Here is a 20,597-nt window from a genome sequence, read left to right as displayed (position 1 = left end):
TAACCCTGGAATTCTAAGCTTTAATCGCCTCCTACTGAAGCTGAACCCCCTAACCCTTAACCTTCTAATTCCTTCCTCTTCATCAGCCAACGCTCCTGCATGCCTCAGCCTCTGATATGAAAATCTTGTCATTGCAAAAGAATTGCGTGCTACTTACTAGTGATGCTTGAAGAGATCAAACAGGATGAGTTTCTGAAAGAAATGATGGTGGATATGCTTTCTTTACGTCTTTTTTTTTTTAATCTTTAATGAGAGCAACAAATGCACCGAAACTAGTTAAGAGTGTATTTAAGAGCTGGGATTTGTGGGTAGACTCGTTAAATGGTAGGAATTTTGACAGCAAAGACAAATTATCTGCCACATTAAGAAGACAAGTGGCTGTACTTTATCCCGATTTCGATAAACATTATTCAGTTCTGTTATTTGGGCTAAATTTTGCATTACCGCCGTGTCAACAGGTTTCTAACAGATAATGAAACAGAACATGAATGGCTACCAGGTGAAAGTATGAAAGTTGACTAGAGTAAACATAAATGTTGATCAGTAACAACAATAATCACAACAGCAGCTGCTGCAGCATTGAATATATGGGTTTTAATTAAGCCACTGTTGCACCAGTTATGAGCCAGCATTAACACCCCGTTCTTCAATTTGCATAGCTAATTTGATAGTCAATATATGTGCGGTAATCATTTTATTTACAAAGCACAAAGTCTAGTTACTTCCCTTTCATCTAAAGATTCCAAAGATTTATTCCCTAAAGCCTACAACAAGCAAGCGCAACGCCACTGGCTGACGCTCTTTCTTGTTTCTAGACAAATGCAAAGAGATGCGGGCCTTCAGTAGAGCTTTATTCTGGTGTTAATGGAACTCCGGCAGATGGGACATAGCTGAAGATCTTGTCCACAATCACAGCATGTCTGCAATTGAATAATGGTTAACATCCACATATGCATACGTTCTTAAATTGAATCAGAGGGAGAGTCTTTAACTACATTACCTGATGTCCACAACCAAAGGCCATATCCTTTGCATTGGTAAGGCAAATGGGGCAAAGCTGTTGGAGGTGTACCAAGGAAAATTTTGAAATCAGCTATTCACTATGAAATTACAATGGTGTAATATTCTTCCAGTGAGAAGTATACAGTATAAATTTTACAGCTGGTCAAACCAAAAGAATTTATGAAACAGAAAGTAAATAATTCAGCAGCGAGAAATAGGAAATCGCAAAGTACATGATTATCAGATGTAGAACTTGCAGGAGGTGCGGGTGCTGTTCCAGCTGCTTGTGCATTGTATCTACCAGAAGAGGGTGCACTTGGATGAAAACTGCTTGAGCGTGAAGGTTTTGAGTTGCTCAATGTAGCTGCACCGTACTGAGGAGGGGGAAGGGGAATCCTATCTATAGCCTTCCCTCTAGTAGAACTGTAAAACAAGGATTTAAGAAAAAGTGCGAGAGAGAAACCCTTGATGTTAACTGTGTCCATGGGCTGCTGCAAATGGTAAAACCCCTTTATCCCTATTGAGAAGTTAAAAACATTACCCCAAAATGCTGAGCTCTAGGGTTGCTCTATACTGAGAAGGTATTTCCATTAAGGCTGCAAGGGCAAACTCTGCTTCTTTTTTGGATCGATCCACATTTTTTGACATTATTTCGGTAAAATTCACAAACTACAAGAATACACATCTTAAATTAGCATTGACATAGAACAAGATATCAAACCATGAAAAGACCCACATAAGTCGAAAGATGAAATCCACTTGCCTGGAAATTGTCAAATGCACGAGCAGGGATGTTGTCGTCAAATTCCTTCATCATGTCCCATGGTCCATCTCCAACTCCAACTAATATAATTGACAGGGGGTACTCACTGCAAACAAGCAGCCCGCATCAAAAAATGTCTTAGCAGAGAAAATTTTACTTCCGTAACAAGCCTAAACATTCTACCTTGCTTTCACAATTGCTTCGACAGTTCTCTTTTCCTGTGGACTTAGTTGGCCATGCTGAGTATCAACACTTCTTGTCACCTATAACAACCAATAATTGGTTCAACCATGAGATTAGAAGTCTATTGTTCTGTCATATTTTACTACAATATTAAAGTTTTGGAGCAATTTTCATGAATGTACATGATAATTCCAGCTTCAATCATACTTATGCTCAGATCAAAATCTTATGGGAAATATAGAAATTGAATTGTCATGCTTTGAGCAGTCAAGGTAATGACAAGTTTTGCCTGATATACTGAATAAGAGGTATTAATTATTGGACTAAAAGAATGTTAAATTATATCAGTTGCAAGTGAGTGCTTTATATCTGAACTCATCAATGCTTTATATCTGAACTCATCAAACCGAAAACCAAACAGAGTACCTGTCCGTCAGCTATTATAACTAAGACATGGTACTGTCCACCACTTTGCTCAACAATAGTAATAGCCATTTCAATGATAGGAGCAAATGACGTTGGACCTTCAAAGAATGGAATCAAAGTTAAACAAGCAAATAAGCAACTGAGAAAAAGGAAAAAAAAAAAAAAGAAAGAATGGGTGAGTCAAATTGAAACCTGCAAGTCGTAAATGAGGCACCAATTCTCTGTACCGTCTTAACACTTCCTCAAAGCCATTACAAAAACTCTCATCCGAATTAAAACTAAACACTTCTTGATCATGTGTTGATGCTGCCAGTTAATACATCACAGTTTATACATTTCCAGGAATAAAAGGTCATAAAATGGCATTACGGAACTTGTTCAGATAAATACCATCCCCAAATCCGAAACATGGAATTAAGTTATCCTCATCAAAGGAAGATAATGTTTTCCCAATGATAGATATTGCCTGCTCGTACGGATTCTGATCATCTCCAATGTGATGTAGGCTTCTTCGGTTAAATGACCTTGCACCTAATAATTTTGAATCAAGTTAAGCACGTTTCATTATTTATTGGAAAATATGAATTCTATCCCCTCAGATGAGGCCAAACCTGTCCATTCATTGCTCTTTGTGAAATCAATACCCACAATGAGATTTGAAGACTCCAATCCTGAGCGTGCAAGTGCATCAGTAACCTGTGAGGAAAGATTGATTGTAAAGCAATAAAGTAATCACTATTCTGCATCCTGAACCAGCTAAAATTTACTTATTTTAATAAAAATAGTAATAATATAATTTGACTAGATTTCCACTCCCTCAGAGAAGTTAGAGACATCACAAAAGCTTCTTAATCAAAACGAATAAAAATGCCTTCCAACTGAACCAAATTCTTGATATTTTGGTGCAGAGAAATAACAATGAATTTCTGGCTCAGAAGTAAAACGGCAAATGGTCTCAACCATTTATTCTATCTGCATCTCAATTCATTCAATCCTCTGCTTGGCAGCCTCCATTGTTTAGTTATAAAGGATAGGCTATTCGGAAGCTTGATTATTTGAAGAAGATTGAATTTAGTTGGATAAGGTTCTGTCTCGTTCTTAGAGAACACTATGTTGGTGGCCATGATTCAGCAACCTTTGCATTAAGGAGGAAGCTGATTCCTAAACATCTTAGTTGTGCAGTCAGTTGTATTAAGGCACCCCCTCAGGGAACTTCCTCAAATTACCCAGCACAAACTGCCATTAATACCCTTCTTGGAAAGCTTAAAAATAGAGCTGCATTTTTTTATCTGTGCAGTGAGGTTGACAGAAAACTTTCGGCCACAGACTTGAGTGTGGTTAGAAAACCCACTGATAATTTCAAATTTAACTGATTCTCAAAAGTATAGTCCCTAAACAATAGTAATTAGCAATTAAAAATCCATGAATTCCTGATTTTGAGAGCTCCATTTGATTCTTAAACCAAAATTTATCTATCACAGTATGTAGCATTGGTATCTCACCTGCTCTAGACTATTGTAGTTATCATCTATCTTTGAATATTTTCTCTCCAGCCGCCTCCCTGAGTTTGGGGCTTGACCACCATAACTTTGAGGTGCAGGTGCATAGTTTTCGTATGCCATATATTCTTGACCTGGTTGAGCATATGGTGGCTGTTGATAGCTCCATGAATATGAAGGGGAAGCCTGACGTGGACTTGCTCGTTTTGAAAGTCTTCCACCCATTAATTCCACAATCTAAAGCAACTGTCAAATGTAAACACAATTCAGTACATCAAATAAAAGCAAATGGAAGTATATTCGACATGATGAGAACCCAAGTTAACCTGGAAAACTACATTCTTTAATGACTCAATGCACCTTAAAAATAAACCCAAATTAAATACTTATTTGATGAACAGGCAAATAAAGAATTTCCCTTTTGTAGTTAGCATAGTATTACTTAAAGACAAAATACAATGTCATTCATTAGCATAAAGAATATATCTGCATTGTCAAGTGAAAGTACTAAGCAAGTAAGATAAGCATAATTGACATGTAACTTCATGATTTAGAAGCTGAAGTTCAACAATGCACTTATTATACAAGAAAATTATGCAATTCAATTGTAGGGGTTCAACATTTTGTCTTCTTTTTTTGTCAGTATAGTGTGGGAACTCCAGAAGTACTAGGAAAAGAAAAAAGATTCCCCAATATTGACCCTTTTTCAGTAGGATATGGTCATTCAAGAAATTACGAATTGGCTAATGTAGTTCCACTGCGTCAGCCAAACTCTGCAAAAGTCAATGTAATATTGCCTTAGCCTTAGAATCTAACTAATATCAAAGACTTGCTGCTTCTTAAGGCAAGAGACAGACTCGCAAAGATTCTGACCTGAAAATGCATCATACTTGTAAGTTCCTTTTTCACATTATAAGCATTTGATCAGATATTATATACTAAACCTTTCTTTCCTTTTTCTTTCAGTAAATGAAATCTATTTTACTGCAAAAGACTCACAACTTAAAAGTGATATTTTGTCTACTTTTTCTGCTAAAAGGCTTCTAACCATACAAATTCCCAACATTAAAAAAAATTATCCATATGATAGAAAGAAAGTATCTTTATACTGCAAGTTCAAGAAAAAGAAACAAGAAAGAAAGGGGAAAAGAATCATAATCAGTACAGCATTAGTTAATAAATGCAAAGAAAAAACAGTACCTTATGAACAAGAAGCGAGTTTCTTCAACATTCCCTGGATAGAGACAGATAAAAGGGAGAAAATAAAGTGTGGAGATGTAGAATTATGCAATGGGCGGAGAAGTCCATGGGCGGAGCCAGTGGCAGTGAGGCTGGCACAGCGTAAAGTTTATCTGAAGTCCCTTACTTTAAGAGTGTTGTTCATTTAGTCCTTTAATTTAATCTGTATTCTACAATATCCTATATTTTATTTTCAGTAAAATTTTAGTAGGATCTAACAATCATTTTAGCGACAGAATTGTTCTGAGATCTGGCAAAATGAAATAAAAATTTCTGTGATATAAATAAATTAAAACTATTAGGGACTGTAGCAGAAAACAAACTTAAAATGAGGGAGTGGAAATGAAATTTACCCGGTTGGTAATGTTTTGTTGGGTAGCAAAAGAAAGTGGATATGTGACATGTGAGGTTCAATGATGCAGGGTGCGGGTTCTTGGAAGTTTCTCTTTTAAAAAAGAAAAAGAAAAAGAAAAGGGGAAACTTAATTAATTTTTAGGAGATAAGACTCCCAATCATTCTTCTTTATTTTATTTTTCTTACCAATCTGCTTACTTTACTTATTGTATTATATGCTAATCACATACTTTGATTCCCACCTCAAAACATAAAAAATAATTAAAAAAAAAAAAAAAGACTTTGATTAATCTCTGAAATTGTTATGTTTGTATTTGTGAAGTGTTTGAAGTTACTGGGTTTACGTAAGTCTTTGTATTTGTCCCCACGTCGCCACAAATGAGAGATAACAATAGCATTTGATTTTTAGTAGAGGTTCAAAAGATTAGTATTTAAGGGTTGTAAAAGCATTAATTTGTTATGGGTGTCTTATACTCGTAATATTTATTTTGTTATTATTTTAATGTTAATGCATACGTCTAATAAAAAATAAAAATAAAAAACATACGGAATTACAAATATTTTAAACAACCATTGTATATATAGTAATTTGCACCCCAAAATAAAATAAAATAAAATAAAATAAAAAAGCTAATTTTAATAATAATTCAGTTAACAATTAAGCAGAAAATACATTGTTATTTAAGTTACCTCTGCGGACAAAAAAAAAACCATCTTCAATTAAAAAACACGTTGCAAAAATAATTATGAAAACATTTTCCTATAATTAGAGTATATTATAGTAAAACATATAATAGTATATATATAAATATAGAAATGTATATGAGAGTTTTATTGTTATGATGTAAATCATAATGTTAATTTAAACTTTTCTTTAATATAATTTTACAAATAACAATTATGATATTATAAGATCTAATTATATATAAAAATACTTAAAAGATATAATAAATATGCTATTATTATAATATAAGTATTTTATATTAGCAGTGAAAAATATAGAAATGTAATATCTAAAAATAGAAATGTATTTTTGTTCAGTAAAAACGTTAAAATTGAAGTGGAAGATGTGCTGCTGTTGTTGGTAATAATTGAAAATTAGTCGTCTATCGTATTTTTTACGGTGGTTATTATTATTTTAATTATAAAATTAAATTTATAAATATAATTTAATCAATTAAAATATTTAATATTAATTTATAATTACTTTAAAAGTAATAGTAAATTAATTATTTTTAAATATTTTTATATTTTATTTATATTATTATATTAATAAAATATTTATTTATTAATATTATCTTTAAATTAATACTATCAATAAATTATTTCTAAAATATTTATTTCTTAACTCTAATATTATATAAAATTAATACTATCAATATAATTGTTATTATTACTTTTCTAAAATTAAAAATTATTGTATAATTAAAGATTAGTTTATTAGTGAATATAATATTTAAAAATATTATTTTCTTATAATTAAAATTATCTAATTAGAAAATTAATTTATTAATTAATATAATATTAAATTATAATTAATATGCTATCTTTTAAAATAACTATTATTTAATTAGAAAATTAATTTATTAATAATATGTTATTTCGTAGGAGTGTTTAATTAATAAATTAATAAAAATAGTATAAAATTATATATAAATTTAAATTATATATGTCAAAAATAATATATATGTCAAAATAAAAATTTTATGTATTAAAAATTAAATATAAATATTAAAAAAAATCTTAAAAATTAATATATATGGATTTGCTACGTATCAGTTTGTAGTCTATATTTGTGATTAGATTTTTGTAGGGAAACTCAAAGCTTTAAAATTTATTTATTTATTTGTAAAGAAAGCCAACTCAAACGGTACAATTTGGTTTTCTATGTTGCCAATAAGAAGGGCACAATCGTAACTGAACTTTCAAAAACAGTGGGGCCATCACATGTTCTGTCATCTGTGTAATTGTGCAAAGACTATGAAATTATCAATACGCTGTCATTTTTCAGTGGAGTCATTGTGTAAACGGAAGTCATGAACGTCAATTGCGTGCTTTTGCTTTCTGTAAGAAAAGACCTTGCGAGAAAAAGGACAGGATAGTAATTCAGCGACTTAAGAATTGATTTTGAGTTGCTGCTCCTAAGAATAGGACTATTATTATAGTAGTATTGATTTGGTAGTGGTCCTAAAACATGAGGAGAGACATGGTTTTCAGTTTTTCTAGAGGATGATGCCTCTATGGCTGAGGAGTTAATGGTTAGCTTAGTTCGTGTCTCCAGGGCGCATTAGTAATTCTTTTGCAACCAATAGCGATGGATATGATTCATAACTGAATTAGATTTTTCTATATATATTAATTTTTTAAATTTAAAATTTTTTTAACTACATTAAATTTTTATTTTGATATATATACTCCTTTTGACACGTAAAATTTAAATTTATATATAATTTTATAGTTTTTCTATTAATTTATTGATTAATAAATTATATTTCTAATTATGCTAATTCTAATTTCAAGAGATAGGATATTAATTATATTTTAATATTATATTAACTAATAAATAATTTTTTATTTATATAATAATATTAATTCTATCTTAAAAAATAATAGTACATTAATTATATTATAATATTATATTAACTAATAAATAACTTTTTAATAAGATAATGATATTAATTTTCTCATAAAAAGTATCATATTAGTTGTATTTTAATATTAATATTAACTAATAAACTATTCTTCTAATTAGATAATAATTCTAATATAGAAAATAGCATCTTAAATTATATTATTAGACATAATATTTAATAATAAATTAAAATTTTAATTATATATTAAATTCTTAATTCTAAAAAAATAGTAATATTAATTATACTGATAATTAATTTATAATATTAAAATTAGTTAATAATCAATTTTTATATCATTGCATTAATAAAATTTTAAAAAAAATTAAAGACGTTTTAAAATAATTAATTTATTATTATTTTTTGAAATTTATAAAATAATATCAATATTAAAATTTTATTAAATTGTACCTATCAATTTAATTTTATAATTAAAATAATAATAACTAGTTATATATATTTTAAAAAATACAAAAGGAGGGAGATATCCAAGAACAGCAAAAGAAGAACCGGCTGTGACAAAAGACACAGCTAACATATCAGCCTGAACTGAAAATGCTGCTGAATTGCATGTAGATGGAGTTAAAGTTTAAGCAGGCCTCCTTCATATGTCAAAAGCTTAATCACCAATCAGAAATGTGATCTCCCTCTCTAAACACATACCATCTTTCTCTAGCAATAGCTTACGGCAAGCCCGTTCTAAGGTCTGCCATGATGAGTAATTGAGTGGGCAATCTCTGGTAAAAATATAGCTTCAAACTCGGTACAATTATTATTTAATTTTCATTTTAAAGTAGTCAAACTTGTAAAAGAAAAAAAATGTATATGTGTACGGGCTATCTGTTCGCTTGCTGAAGAAGCAGCCAGAGTACTACAAATGCAACCATGCCAATTGCATGCGTACCCATATATATACTAATCTAACACTTTAATTACCTGTTCTAATATTGTTAATATAAGTTTTTAATTATAATAATGAACTAAAACTGCAAGTTTTAATAAAATATTTATCATAATATTTAATAATAATAATAATAATAATTCATTATAGAGTTAATAATTAGTTGTAACAAACTAACTGAACTAAATAATTAAAGATCTTAAAAATAAAATAAAATAAGTCAAAGGAATTAAGATTATAGGAAAAAGAAGATTTACACTTAACTGAAATTAAAAATAAATTAAATCAAAAATCTTAAAAATATCAAATTGGATCTAACCAAGATACTGATAAATAAACCGAATTAGATATGGCAACATTAATTCAATCAATTTAAATTATCATAATTTTAACTCATCAAAATATTTATTTTTACCATATATATAATATCATTAAAGTTATTAAAATTATATATTTAAATAATAAAATATTATTAGTAATAATAATAATAATAATGGTTACAATAATAGTAATAAAACTTTTTGATAGTTAATCTCAATTTATCTCATGTCCGCCGATTAAAATAGAGAATAAGAGTTTCTATGCACCAGCTATATAGCTTGATTAATAAATTTGTTCGTCCATCTGAGTAATATTTACGTTATATTAAAAATTTATTTTCCAACCATCCTAAAAATAGAAATTAACAAACTTTCACTTTAAAATAATAAATATTCTTTTAAAACACATTAAATTAAAAAAAAAACCCTTCAAACTCCAAACTTGGCCTGTTGCAGAAAAGGGAGGCTGCTCCAACGAGCCCTAAGATTGGAAAGATTCACTTCATAAATTTGATGTATAGATCTTAAGCTCAAAGCTAAATCCACAGGTTCTTTCCGATTTGCAATAATAATAGTTTCAAAAAGGAATTGGTAAAAGGATTCACATATTCATAAGAACCCTTCCTTAACTCCTTCAATTTGATCCATGATTAGGCTATTCTGATTTGCTCATCTGAAGCATGTATACTATTATATTTATCTCCAATTTTTACTTTTTTTTTTTTTTTCATTCTTTTCGACCTGATATAGGCTAGCTAGATTCATTGAAATAACTATTATTTTCACCAACTGATATTTATGGCGTTGGATAATAGTATTCATGAAATAGGAATGCGCTATATATGCTCCAAGTTCCCAATGACAGACTACACATTGTTCATCTTAATCAAAAAAGAAAAAAAAGAAGACTGCCCATTATTCATAGGAGTAGCTACTAGGCATAGATGATTTTTCTTGTGCATGGTAATGCCAATAGCTCTTGCATATCCATGTCTTCTATTCTAATGCCATCAGGCAATCCCCGGTCATGACAATACAAGAGATTAGCAAGTGCAAGCTCAATCAGCATCACGCCAAGGTTCATTCCAGGACATCCTCTGCGTCCAACTCCAAAGGGTATTAACTCAAAATCTTGTCCGCTGAAATCAATTCAATTATTCAGAAATCTTTCAGGTCGAAATTCACTTGAATTTTCCCATAAATTAGTGTCCAAGAATATTGATGTTGCATTAATAAACACCCTTATTTTCTTTGACATTTCATATTCTCAAATTTCACAATCTTATAAAAATTTTTATGGAACCAATAATAGTGTCGGTGGATAGGCTATAACTGACTCTCTTATTACCGATTTTAGATAAATTGTTAAAATTGTAATAATCTATTACATTAGAATGATTAATATTATTTTTAAAAGTCATATATTTAAAATTACTTATACAAATAAATTCACAAAATACAATCAAATTATAATATTTCTAAAATTTAAATAAATATGGGTCTACTATTCAATTAAAATGATCGATGATGGTTTCACTAACAAGGGAATATATATACATCTATACAAGTTTTTGAACGGTAAATGAACACTGAAATCAATACTGTTTTATGCAGCGGATTCATTTCTTTGTAATCTTTTTTGTTTGGCAAAACCCAATCTTGCTGCAGATTTATGGTAATTTATGAAAATGAAGTTGGAAAATAGAGAAAGAAAACCATAGAATAGAGTACGCCCACACACCGGCTGTTCCGGCGTTCCAACAGAGGAACTAAATGAAACGGTGCGGCTTATCGTCAGAATAAATTGAAAAAAGAAGGAGAAAAGAAAAGAGTTTTGTCCCCACTCCTGTCCTGAGCGAAAACTTATCCAAAACATAAGCAATTTTAGCAAAGGGAACAGAGTCTGTGAAAGAAGCTCAGCAGCCATGGAAGCTTCAGGACTTTCTTCTCTCAACGCTCTCACGCCTGTTTCATATTCAAAGTTTCAAAGGGGACAGAGCTCCAAGTTCTATGGAAAATTTATCTCTTCAATGCCAGCTTCTCTCTATTTCACTCGAACTCTTACATCACATCGCTTTGTACGCCATTTTGAAGTCTTTTTTCTTACTTCTTATTGATGGTTTTTCTTTCTCTTTTTACTTTAATTTTTAGTTATCAATAAAAATTATTTTCTCCAATAGCAGCAGCCTGTGAGGGTTTTACAAATGCAAGCTGGAGATGATGAAGATTATGATTTGAAGCAAATGAGAGATATGGCTGCTGCCAAGAGGAGATGGGACCTTTTGGTAATTTATTTACTGCACAGATTTTTATATTACCGGAAGACACAGATTTATTTATTCAATTTTTTACTTTTGTGGGCAATTATGTACCTTTTGATTATGGCTGAACCTATCTTTAGTTTGTCTGTTAATTGCATTCTCCATTTTGAATATCTTGTTTAGTTTTTTTTTATTATTTTGAATTTAAAAGTGAATCTTTTCTGTCTTGTAGGATAGAATGAGAATATATATTTGTAAGTTATCTTTAATTTGTTATGTATGATTGTGATCAAACTGATTATTTCATAGAGAGGAAACCTTCCAAATTCAAGTTATGTGAGCCTTACATTTGGTAAATGTAATTGTTTTTCATGTTTAGATTAGAGAAGGAAAAGTAAAGGTTCTTACACCAAGGGAAGCAGGTTATGCGATTCAACTATCTAACAAAACCCTACTTGATGTCCGTCCTTCTGTTGAGCGGAAAAAGGTATTTTACCTTTTCTTCATATATCTTCCTCTTTCACTGATTTAAACTCAAATGTTGCAAGCATAAAGGCTACACATTCTAGTTTCTTGACTCGCTATGACTGAACTCTTTTCACTTGATGGTGAAATAACATTTAAAAGGGTAATTTTCATCATATCTCTGAAGTAACTATGAGTGTCAATGAAAGCTTTTCACTAGAATTTTGCAATCTATAACGATTTGGTCGTCCAAATAAATCATCATTGACTCACTGCTTGTTTCACTGGACAAACTTGTATCTAAATATCTAAATCTTATTACAATGTTACTCCCTTCACCCTCGGTCTTGAACTTTTCCCTCCCTTCACTTGTTTCCTCTTTTCACATCTTTGGCTCTCTCAATATATCCTTGGTAACACCATGTCCTTTTCCAATTAATTAAATTTTAAATCTTTACGTGTTTTGTAGGCCTGGGTTAAAGGCTCATCTTGGATTCCAATCTTTGAAGTTGATAATAGATCTGATATTGGAACTCTTTCAAGCAAGATTACAACTTTTATGATGGGTAAAATCTGAAGCCTTCTCTTGTGTATTTGTTACATTTTAGCATGTGCCATACCGTTCTCATCTTAACCTCCTGCTGTTATCAAATAGAATGTTTCAACTGGTGACTTGAATGTGATCATATTTGTACAATTGTTATAGGCCAACCAGGATTGGGAGAGTCAAACTCACATGACCAGCTTGACTTGAGACATACATCGCTGTTAGATAACTAAGGCATAGTTGCATAGAGGAAACATGCCTTTTTTAATTATCTAAGGATATAAGAAACCATTTTCCTTTTAATACTTTTTGCTTTCTTGTGCTTGAGCATGTTCAATGTTTAAATTGCTCGTCTGTTTGTAGGAGGCTGGTGGAGTGGCGCACCTACATTAGCTTATGATAAGTATGTGGTAAAATACTTTCATTTTTCTTAGTTACTTGCACTTGCTTTTGTCTGCAAATAAATAAATTTCTTATGCTTTCTCTTCTATTTTTACCAGTCAATTTTTATTGAAGGTTGAGGAGAAGTTCCCAAAAGATACAGACTTGATTGTTGCATGCCAGAGGGGATTGAGGTGAATTCCTAGTTTAGATGTGATGGTTTTTGATATCACTTTGTCCTTATGATTCAAATTTTGTTTTACTTATCTCACCTGTATGTTCCTTTAGATTCATAGTATTTAAAAGAATCTATTCTTTAGAAGTTTCACCTCAAGTAAGATTACTAGATGAGATATATACAACAAAACTTAACTGTCTGTCATGAACCAGAGCTCCTCAGCAACAGGGTCTTAGTTATAGTGCAATAACATGAAAATAGCTCATCTTTCCACATTTTATTCAGCTTTATTTCAATATAAGTTGTTGCTCATTGAAAGGGTATAGATTTTACCTTCTGTCTGAACCTGATCTAAAAGCTGTCATAACTTGCATCATGAACAAAGTAGAAGGGAAAAAGAAAATGGAGCCACATTTGAAAAGGGTTTTGGAGTGCAATACTGCTTTTACCAAGAAATGAAATTAATGTTTCATTATCACATTATTTACATAAGATTTTGTGTATTTTGCTTTACTATAAATCTTCACAGATCTCTAGCTGCTTGTGAGCTGCTGTACAATGCTGGTTATAGAAATCTTTTCTGGGTTCAAGGTGGTCTTGAGGCAGCGGAAGAAGAGGTATACATCTAATGGGAACCTTGAGATTTCCTTTAGCTCAAATAGTTTTAATTTTCTTTTAGTTGTTTTTATTTTCTCCTCTTTTATACTAATCAAATGGAAGAATTTAACTCATCTGGTGCCTTAACTTGTATGGAAAAGGATCTTGTCACAGAAGGTCCTCAGCCTCTTAAGTTTGCTGGAATTGGAGGGGTTTCTGAATTCCTTGGGTATGAATCTCATATTTGCCTCTTCTTGATGGTCCTCTCTTTACATGCTCATGATAACATAAACCTCTCATCTAATTTTCTTGCAAAAGAATTTTCCCATCATAGATAAAATGAATACCATTCATTACATATATTGGTATTTCCAAGATATGCGTGCCTGATTTTCCTATAAATCTATGCTTCTTGGATATTCTTGTGATGGGAATGTTAGCCTTCCCAGATGGTCGTCACATTCAATTATAATATCTATGGGTTTTAGTACAGACCTGTAGCTTTTGGACTCTCATACTTTGAAGTTTGGCCTCCCTGCAAAGGGGCAATGCATTCAATTATGAAATAAGTGGGTTCTAGATGTAACACATAGCCATACTTTGAGCCCTTTTTTTCTTCTTTGTTCAGTCAAAACTAAAGAGAGTTTTATTGCATTAAAAGTAAACAATATAATCAGAGAAACCACCAGGTCAGAGCTATGAAATATCCTATCACAATTCTGATAAAATCTTAAAACACTAACAATCAAACAATTCTATACATTCGGATCCCATTTGCTGCCAGAAGATTGCTTTCATCTCATGTTCATAGTGGACTTCCTGAAACACCAGTTGTGGAAAGCAGCATTTTGTTGCTTGTCAGAAAAAAAATTGCCATCCACCTTTGTGTTTTCTCAAAATGGGGAATGATTATTGCACCTTGGAGAAGGTGCTCCAAACAAGGATTTTTGCTTCTTATAAGCTCTATGAATATACCGTTTGCATGTAAGAGGATCTGTTTTGCTGAATCAGTTTCTGACTTTTATTTATAGTGCTCCTTCAACTCCTTTTTCTACCATTACCAGTTGGCTAATGTATCATGCTTTGACTAATTTGATTTGGGCTTTCAATATTTGAAACTGTATATTGGACCTTTCCATACATTGAATAATTACTATAAAACTTTCAGTTGGACAGATCAACAAAGAGTTGCAGCTGCTAAAGAAGGTTGGGGTTACCGATTATTATTCTCAGCGCGTCTGGTAACTCAAGTGTTTTGCCTTTCTGGTAAATAATATATTGTGGGAAAGCTCAGTTATTGAGCTACAAATTGAATGTTCAATTTGTTTCTGATGCAGGTTGGAGTCATCCTTGTTGCTGATGCCTTGTTTCTTGGCGCTCAACAAGTAAGCCGCTATTTTCAGGATATAAGATCACATTGACGGGAGCTTAAATGCGTTTGATTAATGAACATGGGAGGAAGTCTTAGAGAAACGGTTTATAGAGTGGGAGATCCAGAGAGAATCCCAGTTTTGGAGCCAAGAGTAGTTATTAGTCGTATTACTCATGTTTCTTCCTGTTAAAATACATTAGATCTAGGCATGGATTCCTGCACGTATTTTCATTACACAATAGGGATCTGTTTGAAAGCGTCTGTAATGTCTATATCTTGAGTATAATAGCTGGCCAGAAGCCTCTACTATCTCTGTAGGTTTCAGCTAAATACCTTGACCTTTGAAGTCTATGATGCTGCCCATACATATGTGTTAAATGATTCTGTATCTTCCTATAGTTGCCCGTGGGTATAAATCTATATTCAAAATTTGATAGCATCTTTTATGGATCTCTTGGACTAAAACTGCGACGGAATGGTGAAACTTGAAGATCTTTTTCATAATATTTGTGGGATAATTTTATTTTAACATGTCCCTAGCACCATGTAATTCTCTATGGAAAATATGTCCAATATCAATTCTATTTTGCAAATTCTTTTATTTTTCATTGCAATACAATTTTTGATTTCAAGCTCCTATATTTTTTTATTTTTTATTTTAAGAACTTCTATTTAAACATTGTAGTATTAGAACAAGAAATTTATAGTATTTAACAAAGAAAAATAGAAGCTATAGATCATTGTTGGTGAGAATATGGAGTCGCAACAGCAAGAAGAGGAGACTTTCTATGCGTGGTAAGACCAATGGATTCAGTCATGTCCAAGTCTTCCTCTCTTGCTCCACTAGGCAATGCCCACTCAAACTTGTACAGAAGATTTGCCAAAGCAAGCTCTTCTATGCTGATTGCAAACTGGATGCCTGGACAAGCCCTCCTCCCGGTCCCAAATGGTAGCAACTGGAAGTCATGTCCTTTGAAGTCTATGCTACTATCCAAGAACCTGTCTGGCCAAAACTCCTCGGGTCGATCCCATGATGCAGGGTCTCTTCCTATTGCAAAAGCATTGATTAAGATCTGGGTTCCTGCTGCAATGTCGAAACCTTTCAGTTTGACATCTTGGGTTGATACTCGAGGAACTAGTAACGGAAGTGGTGGATGCAAACGAAGAGTTTCTTTGATTACTGCTTTTAAGTATTGCATCTTGTTTAGATCGTCCGGTGTGATCCTTGATTTGCTGTTGGCGATTTCTCTCACTTCATTTTGAAGTCTTTTCATAATCTTTGGATGCCTTAGAAGCTCTGTCATTGTCCACTCGAGGACTGTGTATGTAGAGTCTGTGCCTGCAGAAAATACATCCTAGCATAAACCAAGACAGAAAATTAGTTAGAAGTGCATACTTATGCAAGCTGAAAGTTTTTGTTTAGGCAAAACCACATTTCTTATTCTAAAGATCCATGAAAATACCAATTCCCAGAGATTATGACTTAGGAAAATAAACTTCAAGAACACGCATGGTAGCATAACATCAGAAACAGAGAATTACCAAGATGAGAGCCTTGATGCTAATTCGATCAATAGGAAAACCAGCCATGTTTTCTTTCTGAACCCAAAGAAGAACATCAACAAAGTCCTTGCTATAATCATCTCGACGATCACTGCTCATATGCTCTTCAACTACTCCATCTAGGAAGTTATCAAGCTCTTTAGCTACTCTCTCCACTCTGCTATTTACTCCATTAACATGATTAATCCAAGCAAGCCATGGAATATATGTCCCAATATTGAACCCCAACAACTCCACAAATTCCCCCAGTAATTCCTTAAAGTTTATACCACCTTTCGTCGCGATATGCTTTCTACCAAGAGCAACTCTACACACTACATCGTTGGTAAGCGTTGCCAATATTTCGCTTAAATTGAGTGGCGTCGACGAAGAAGAATAAAATCTGTTCACCCTGTCAATCATGTAGTCGGTTTCTTCCTCTCTGACATGACTAAAAGATTGCACCCTTTTGGTACTTAAGAGATGTAGGACACTTAAACCTTTCATCTGCCTCCAGTATTCGCCGTAAGGAGCAGCGGCTATATCTTTGCGGTGATAGAGAAGTTTCTCGGATATGCTTGATCTTGGCCTATCAGCAAACACACGATCATGGGTTTTTATGACCTCGCAAGCCATTTCAGCTGATGAGATAACAAGAACTGGAACACTACCCAAGTGAAGCAACATGACAGGGCCATGAGTTTGAGCCAAGTATCTCAAAGAGCGATGAGGATGCAAGCCAACTTGGTGGAGATTTCCAATGATTGGAAATTTAGGCGGAGAAGGTGGCAAGAACTTCTTGCTGCTGCTAAGTGGAGACCATTTCAAGAGGAAGATTACGAAGGATAAAGCTAAGAAGGCGAGAGATAAGGTAAAGTTTTCATGTTGCTCTGACAATTGGAGGAAATTAGACATTTTTCTTCTGCAATGCGTGCGTATCATTTGTTTAACTTCTTGGGGTATAAATAGCTCCAGGGATTGGTCCAAGAAGCATTTACACTTCTAGTAAGATGGACCATTACTGTCTAATATAACACCATACGCTTTATTACTGGCTAAATAGATATTACTGTAAATAAGATTGAACTATATTTATTTTAAATATACTATTCTTTTTCAAAGTATTATATATTCTGTATTTTATTATAATAAATATATTAGGCTCCCATAGCATTAACTTTTTCTTTGTCAAAAATTTCGGCCATATTAATAGCAATATATAAACTTACTAAGTTGGCAGCCGGAGGAGGATCCCACAGGCTACAAAGTCCTTTTATTTCCCACTCTTCTGCGTTATTGAATTGGTATAACAGCCACGTCTCAGAGGATCCATAAATTTTCCGTTTATTTATTTAAAGAGAGAATTAAATAACAACGGTACTAACAAAAAGACAGAAAAATAATATCAGTTGAACTTTGAAAGTCCACATTCCTACTTTGACAATCATTCATACTGTTGAATTATGACTATTTCTTTTACAAGGGCAAGTGTCGCAAAACCAGCGGTCAATCTGGCGGAATCCAAATGCTGTTCATGATCTATTTCGAATTATGATTAGAAATATTCCTGTCTTAGCTTAGATGCTTTAATGAAAATGAGGAGTTGCAACAGCAAGAAGTGGAAATTTTCTATGCACAGTAAGGCCAACGGATTCAGTCATGTCCAAATCATCCTCTTTTACTCCATCAGGTAGTGCCCAATCAAACTTGTGTAAAAGATTTGCCAAAGCAAGCTCTTCTAAACTTGTCGCAAACTGGATGCCTGGACAGATCCTCCTGCCACCTCCGAATGGTAGCAATTGGAAGTCATGTCCTCTGTAATCTACGCTACTATTCAAGAATCTCTCTGGCCAAAACTCTTCAGCTCTATCCCATACTGCAGGGTCTCTTCCTATTGCCCAAGCATTGATAATCGCTTGTGTACCTGTTGCAATGTCGTACCCTTTTATTCTGACATCTTGAGTTGATACTCGAGGAACTAGTAACGGAAGTGGAGGATGGAAGCGGAATGTTTCTTTCATTATTGCTTTCAAATAAAGCATTCTCTCCAAATCATTCGCTGTAATTACTGATCTCTCGTTGACTATTTCTCTCACTTCGCTCTGAACTTTCTTCATCATTCCTGGATGCTTTAGAAGCTCTGTCATTGCCCATTCCAGGAGTGTGTATGTAGAGTCCGTGCCCGCTGCAAGTACATCCTAGTACAAATACAAGAAGAAAGAGTTTTAAGCATGACAAGAAAATGACAATGAGGTGTTGCTGTATATAGTGATATAACTCGAGCCACAAAATCCAGGTCTATAGGTTGTTAAAGTCCACTTAATGGTTTGTATTTATTTGATGATCTACTTTGCATATGCAAATTAATATATTTTGGCTTAGTAGTTGTTATGTAACACATGACGTAACAGGTACTCATATTGTCCCCAAAATGCTTCTCAACGTTAACATATAGAATGCTTAATATATTAGGACCCTTACCTTGATAACATATATTATATATATGCATATATGTGTGAGGATAAAGAGTCTGTACCAAGATGATAGCCTTTATGCTTGTTAGATCAATGGGAAAACCAGACATGTTTTCTTTCTGAATGGAAAGCAAGACATCCACAAAATCCTTGTTGTCTTCCCCGCGGGGCTCATTGCACATATGCGCTTCAATTATTCCATCTAGGAAGTCATCAAGCTCTTTCGCAACTCTCTCCACTTTAGCATTTACACCGTTCGCTTGATCAATCCAAGAAAGCCATGGGATATAGCTCCCAAAGTTGAAGCCCATCAATTCCACAAAATCTCCCAATAATTCCTCAAACTTTCTCCCTTGTTTCGTTGTTATTTGCTTTCTCCCAAGGGCAACTCTACACACTACATCATTGGTAAGCGCAGCTAAAACTTCACTTAAATTCACAGGTGAAGAAGAATCAGAAGACTTTTGAATCTTTTCAATCATGCAAGCCGTCTCTTCTTCTCTGACATTATTAAAAGATTGTACCCTTTTGCTACTAAGAAGATGTACAACACTTATTCCTTTCATCTGCCTCCAGTATTCACCATAAGGAGCTCCAGCTATGTCTTTGTAGTCATAGAGCAGTTTCTTAGAGATTCTTGATGTAGGCCTGTCTGAAAAGACAAGATCATTGGCTTTCATGACTTCTCGGGCCATTTCAGCTGATGAGATAACAAGGGTTGGAAGGGTACCCAAGTGAAGCAACATGATAGGGCCATGAGTTTGAGCCATGGATCGAAGAGAGCGATGAGGGTGAAAGCCAAGTTGGTGGAGATTTCCTATGATTGGAAGGGTAGGTGGAGAAGGCGGCAAGGATTTCTTTTGAGACGAGTTGAAGAGGAAGATTATCAAGGTTAAGGCTATGAAAATGAGGGATACGGTAAGGGAGAAGGAGGTTCCATTATAATGCCCAAAAAACTGGGTAAGGAAGTTCCACATTTTTTCTTCTGTATTGTTTGAATTCTTGTTTAACTTCTCTGAGGGTATAAATAGCTTGGAGATAAAAGATGTTGTCCATGTATGTGTCCTTTTTCCTCTTAAGGTTTTTCTTTTTAAATAAAGAAATTTTATGAAATCTATTATTAAGAAATTAAAATTCTTTCCAATAATCTTAAAAGTTAAAAATAACTATTTATTTAAAAAAATAAAAAAACAAATTTAAAGACGAACATTTAGTATATAAATTTAAATTAATGAACCAAATATTTACTAAGATATATTAATATTTAAAATATAAAAGGTTTTGGATATTTTTAGGACCAAGATTTTTATTGGTTTGAAGTAAATATTGACAACAAATAACTAAAATTCTTTGAATGAACTTAGCTTGCAGACAAAAGGTAGCATGGATGTACAAATTCAAACTTGGTGGTGTTTTATAAATCACTAAGTCCTGTCAATGTACCAATTGCATAATTTTCCCTT

At 32.8% G+C, this 20,597-nt stretch overlaps 4 protein-coding genes across 6 annotated transcripts; 1 reads left to right on the top strand and 3 right to left on the bottom strand.

Annotated features, from left to right (window-relative positions):
* Nucleotides 1–553: 553 nt before the first annotated feature.
* Nucleotides 554–5,229, bottom strand: LOC8278256 (E3 ubiquitin-protein ligase RGLG2). Its single transcript, XM_002511244.4, has 12 exons — nt 5,074–5,229; nt 3,877–4,119; nt 2,986–3,070; nt 2,765–2,905; nt 2,567–2,680; nt 2,375–2,472; nt 1,949–2,028; nt 1,766–1,871; nt 1,544–1,671; nt 1,236–1,425; nt 1,001–1,057; nt 554–920 (listed from the first exon to the last, which is right to left on the bottom strand). The coding sequence occupies exons 2-12, from the start codon at nt 4,096–4,098 to the stop codon at nt 840–842; spliced, it is 1,302 nt and encodes a 433-aa protein (XP_002511290.1). The 5' UTR covers nt 4,099–4,119; nt 5,074–5,229; the 3' UTR covers nt 554–839.
* A 5,668-nt stretch (nt 5,230–10,897) lies between these two features.
* On the top strand, nt 10,898–15,557 carry LOC8278258 (rhodanese-like domain-containing protein 11, chloroplastic). 3 transcript variants are annotated; one of them, XM_048373022.1, is made up of 10 exons: nt 10,898–11,395; nt 11,498–11,602; nt 11,958–12,065; nt 12,513–12,609; nt 12,954–13,000; nt 13,107–13,165; nt 13,679–13,766; nt 13,908–13,975; nt 14,915–14,987; nt 15,084–15,557. In XM_048373022.1, exons 1-10 carry the CDS (start codon nt 11,243–11,245, stop codon nt 15,165–15,167), a joined length of 882 nt encoding a protein of 293 aa, XP_048228979.1. In that variant the 5' UTR covers nt 10,898–11,242; the 3' UTR covers nt 15,168–15,557. The 3 variants fall into 3 exon arrangements, with proteins under 3 accessions (XP_048228979.1, XP_015581907.1, XP_015581911.1); XM_015726421.3 differs by having other exon boundaries at nt 10,900–11,395; nt 12,954–12,993; nt 13,091–13,165; XM_015726425.3 differs by having other exon boundaries at nt 10,902–11,395; nt 11,501–11,602; nt 12,954–12,993; nt 13,091–13,165.
* Nucleotides 15,558–15,787: 230 nt separating this feature from the next.
* On the bottom strand, nt 15,788–17,655 carry LOC8278259 (cytochrome P450 736A117). The gene is made up of 2 exons (XM_002511247.4): nt 16,661–17,655; nt 15,788–16,473 (listed from the first exon to the last, which is right to left on the bottom strand). Exons 1-2 carry the CDS (start codon nt 17,600–17,602, stop codon nt 15,856–15,858), a joined length of 1,560 nt encoding a protein of 519 aa, XP_002511293.3. The 5' UTR covers nt 17,603–17,655; the 3' UTR covers nt 15,788–15,855.
* Nucleotides 17,656–17,985: 330 nt separating this feature from the next.
* Nucleotides 17,986–20,146, bottom strand: LOC8278260 (cytochrome P450 736A117). Its single transcript, XM_002511248.4, has 2 exons — nt 19,197–20,146; nt 17,986–18,858 (listed from the first exon to the last, which is right to left on the bottom strand). The coding sequence occupies exons 1-2, from the start codon at nt 20,109–20,111 to the stop codon at nt 18,247–18,249; spliced, it is 1,527 nt and encodes a 508-aa protein (XP_002511294.1). The 5' UTR covers nt 20,112–20,146; the 3' UTR covers nt 17,986–18,246.
* Between the last annotated feature and the right edge of the window lie 451 nt (nt 20,147–20,597).

Source organism: Ricinus communis, chromosome 4, assembly GCF_019578655.1.
Source record: "Ricinus communis isolate WT05 ecotype wild-type chromosome 4, ASM1957865v1, whole genome shotgun sequence".
Lineage (NCBI taxonomy): Eukaryota > Viridiplantae > Streptophyta > Magnoliopsida > Malpighiales > Euphorbiaceae > Ricinus > Ricinus communis.
Note: the sequence above shows the minus strand (reverse complement) of the source record. Positions and strands in the feature narration are given on the sequence as shown.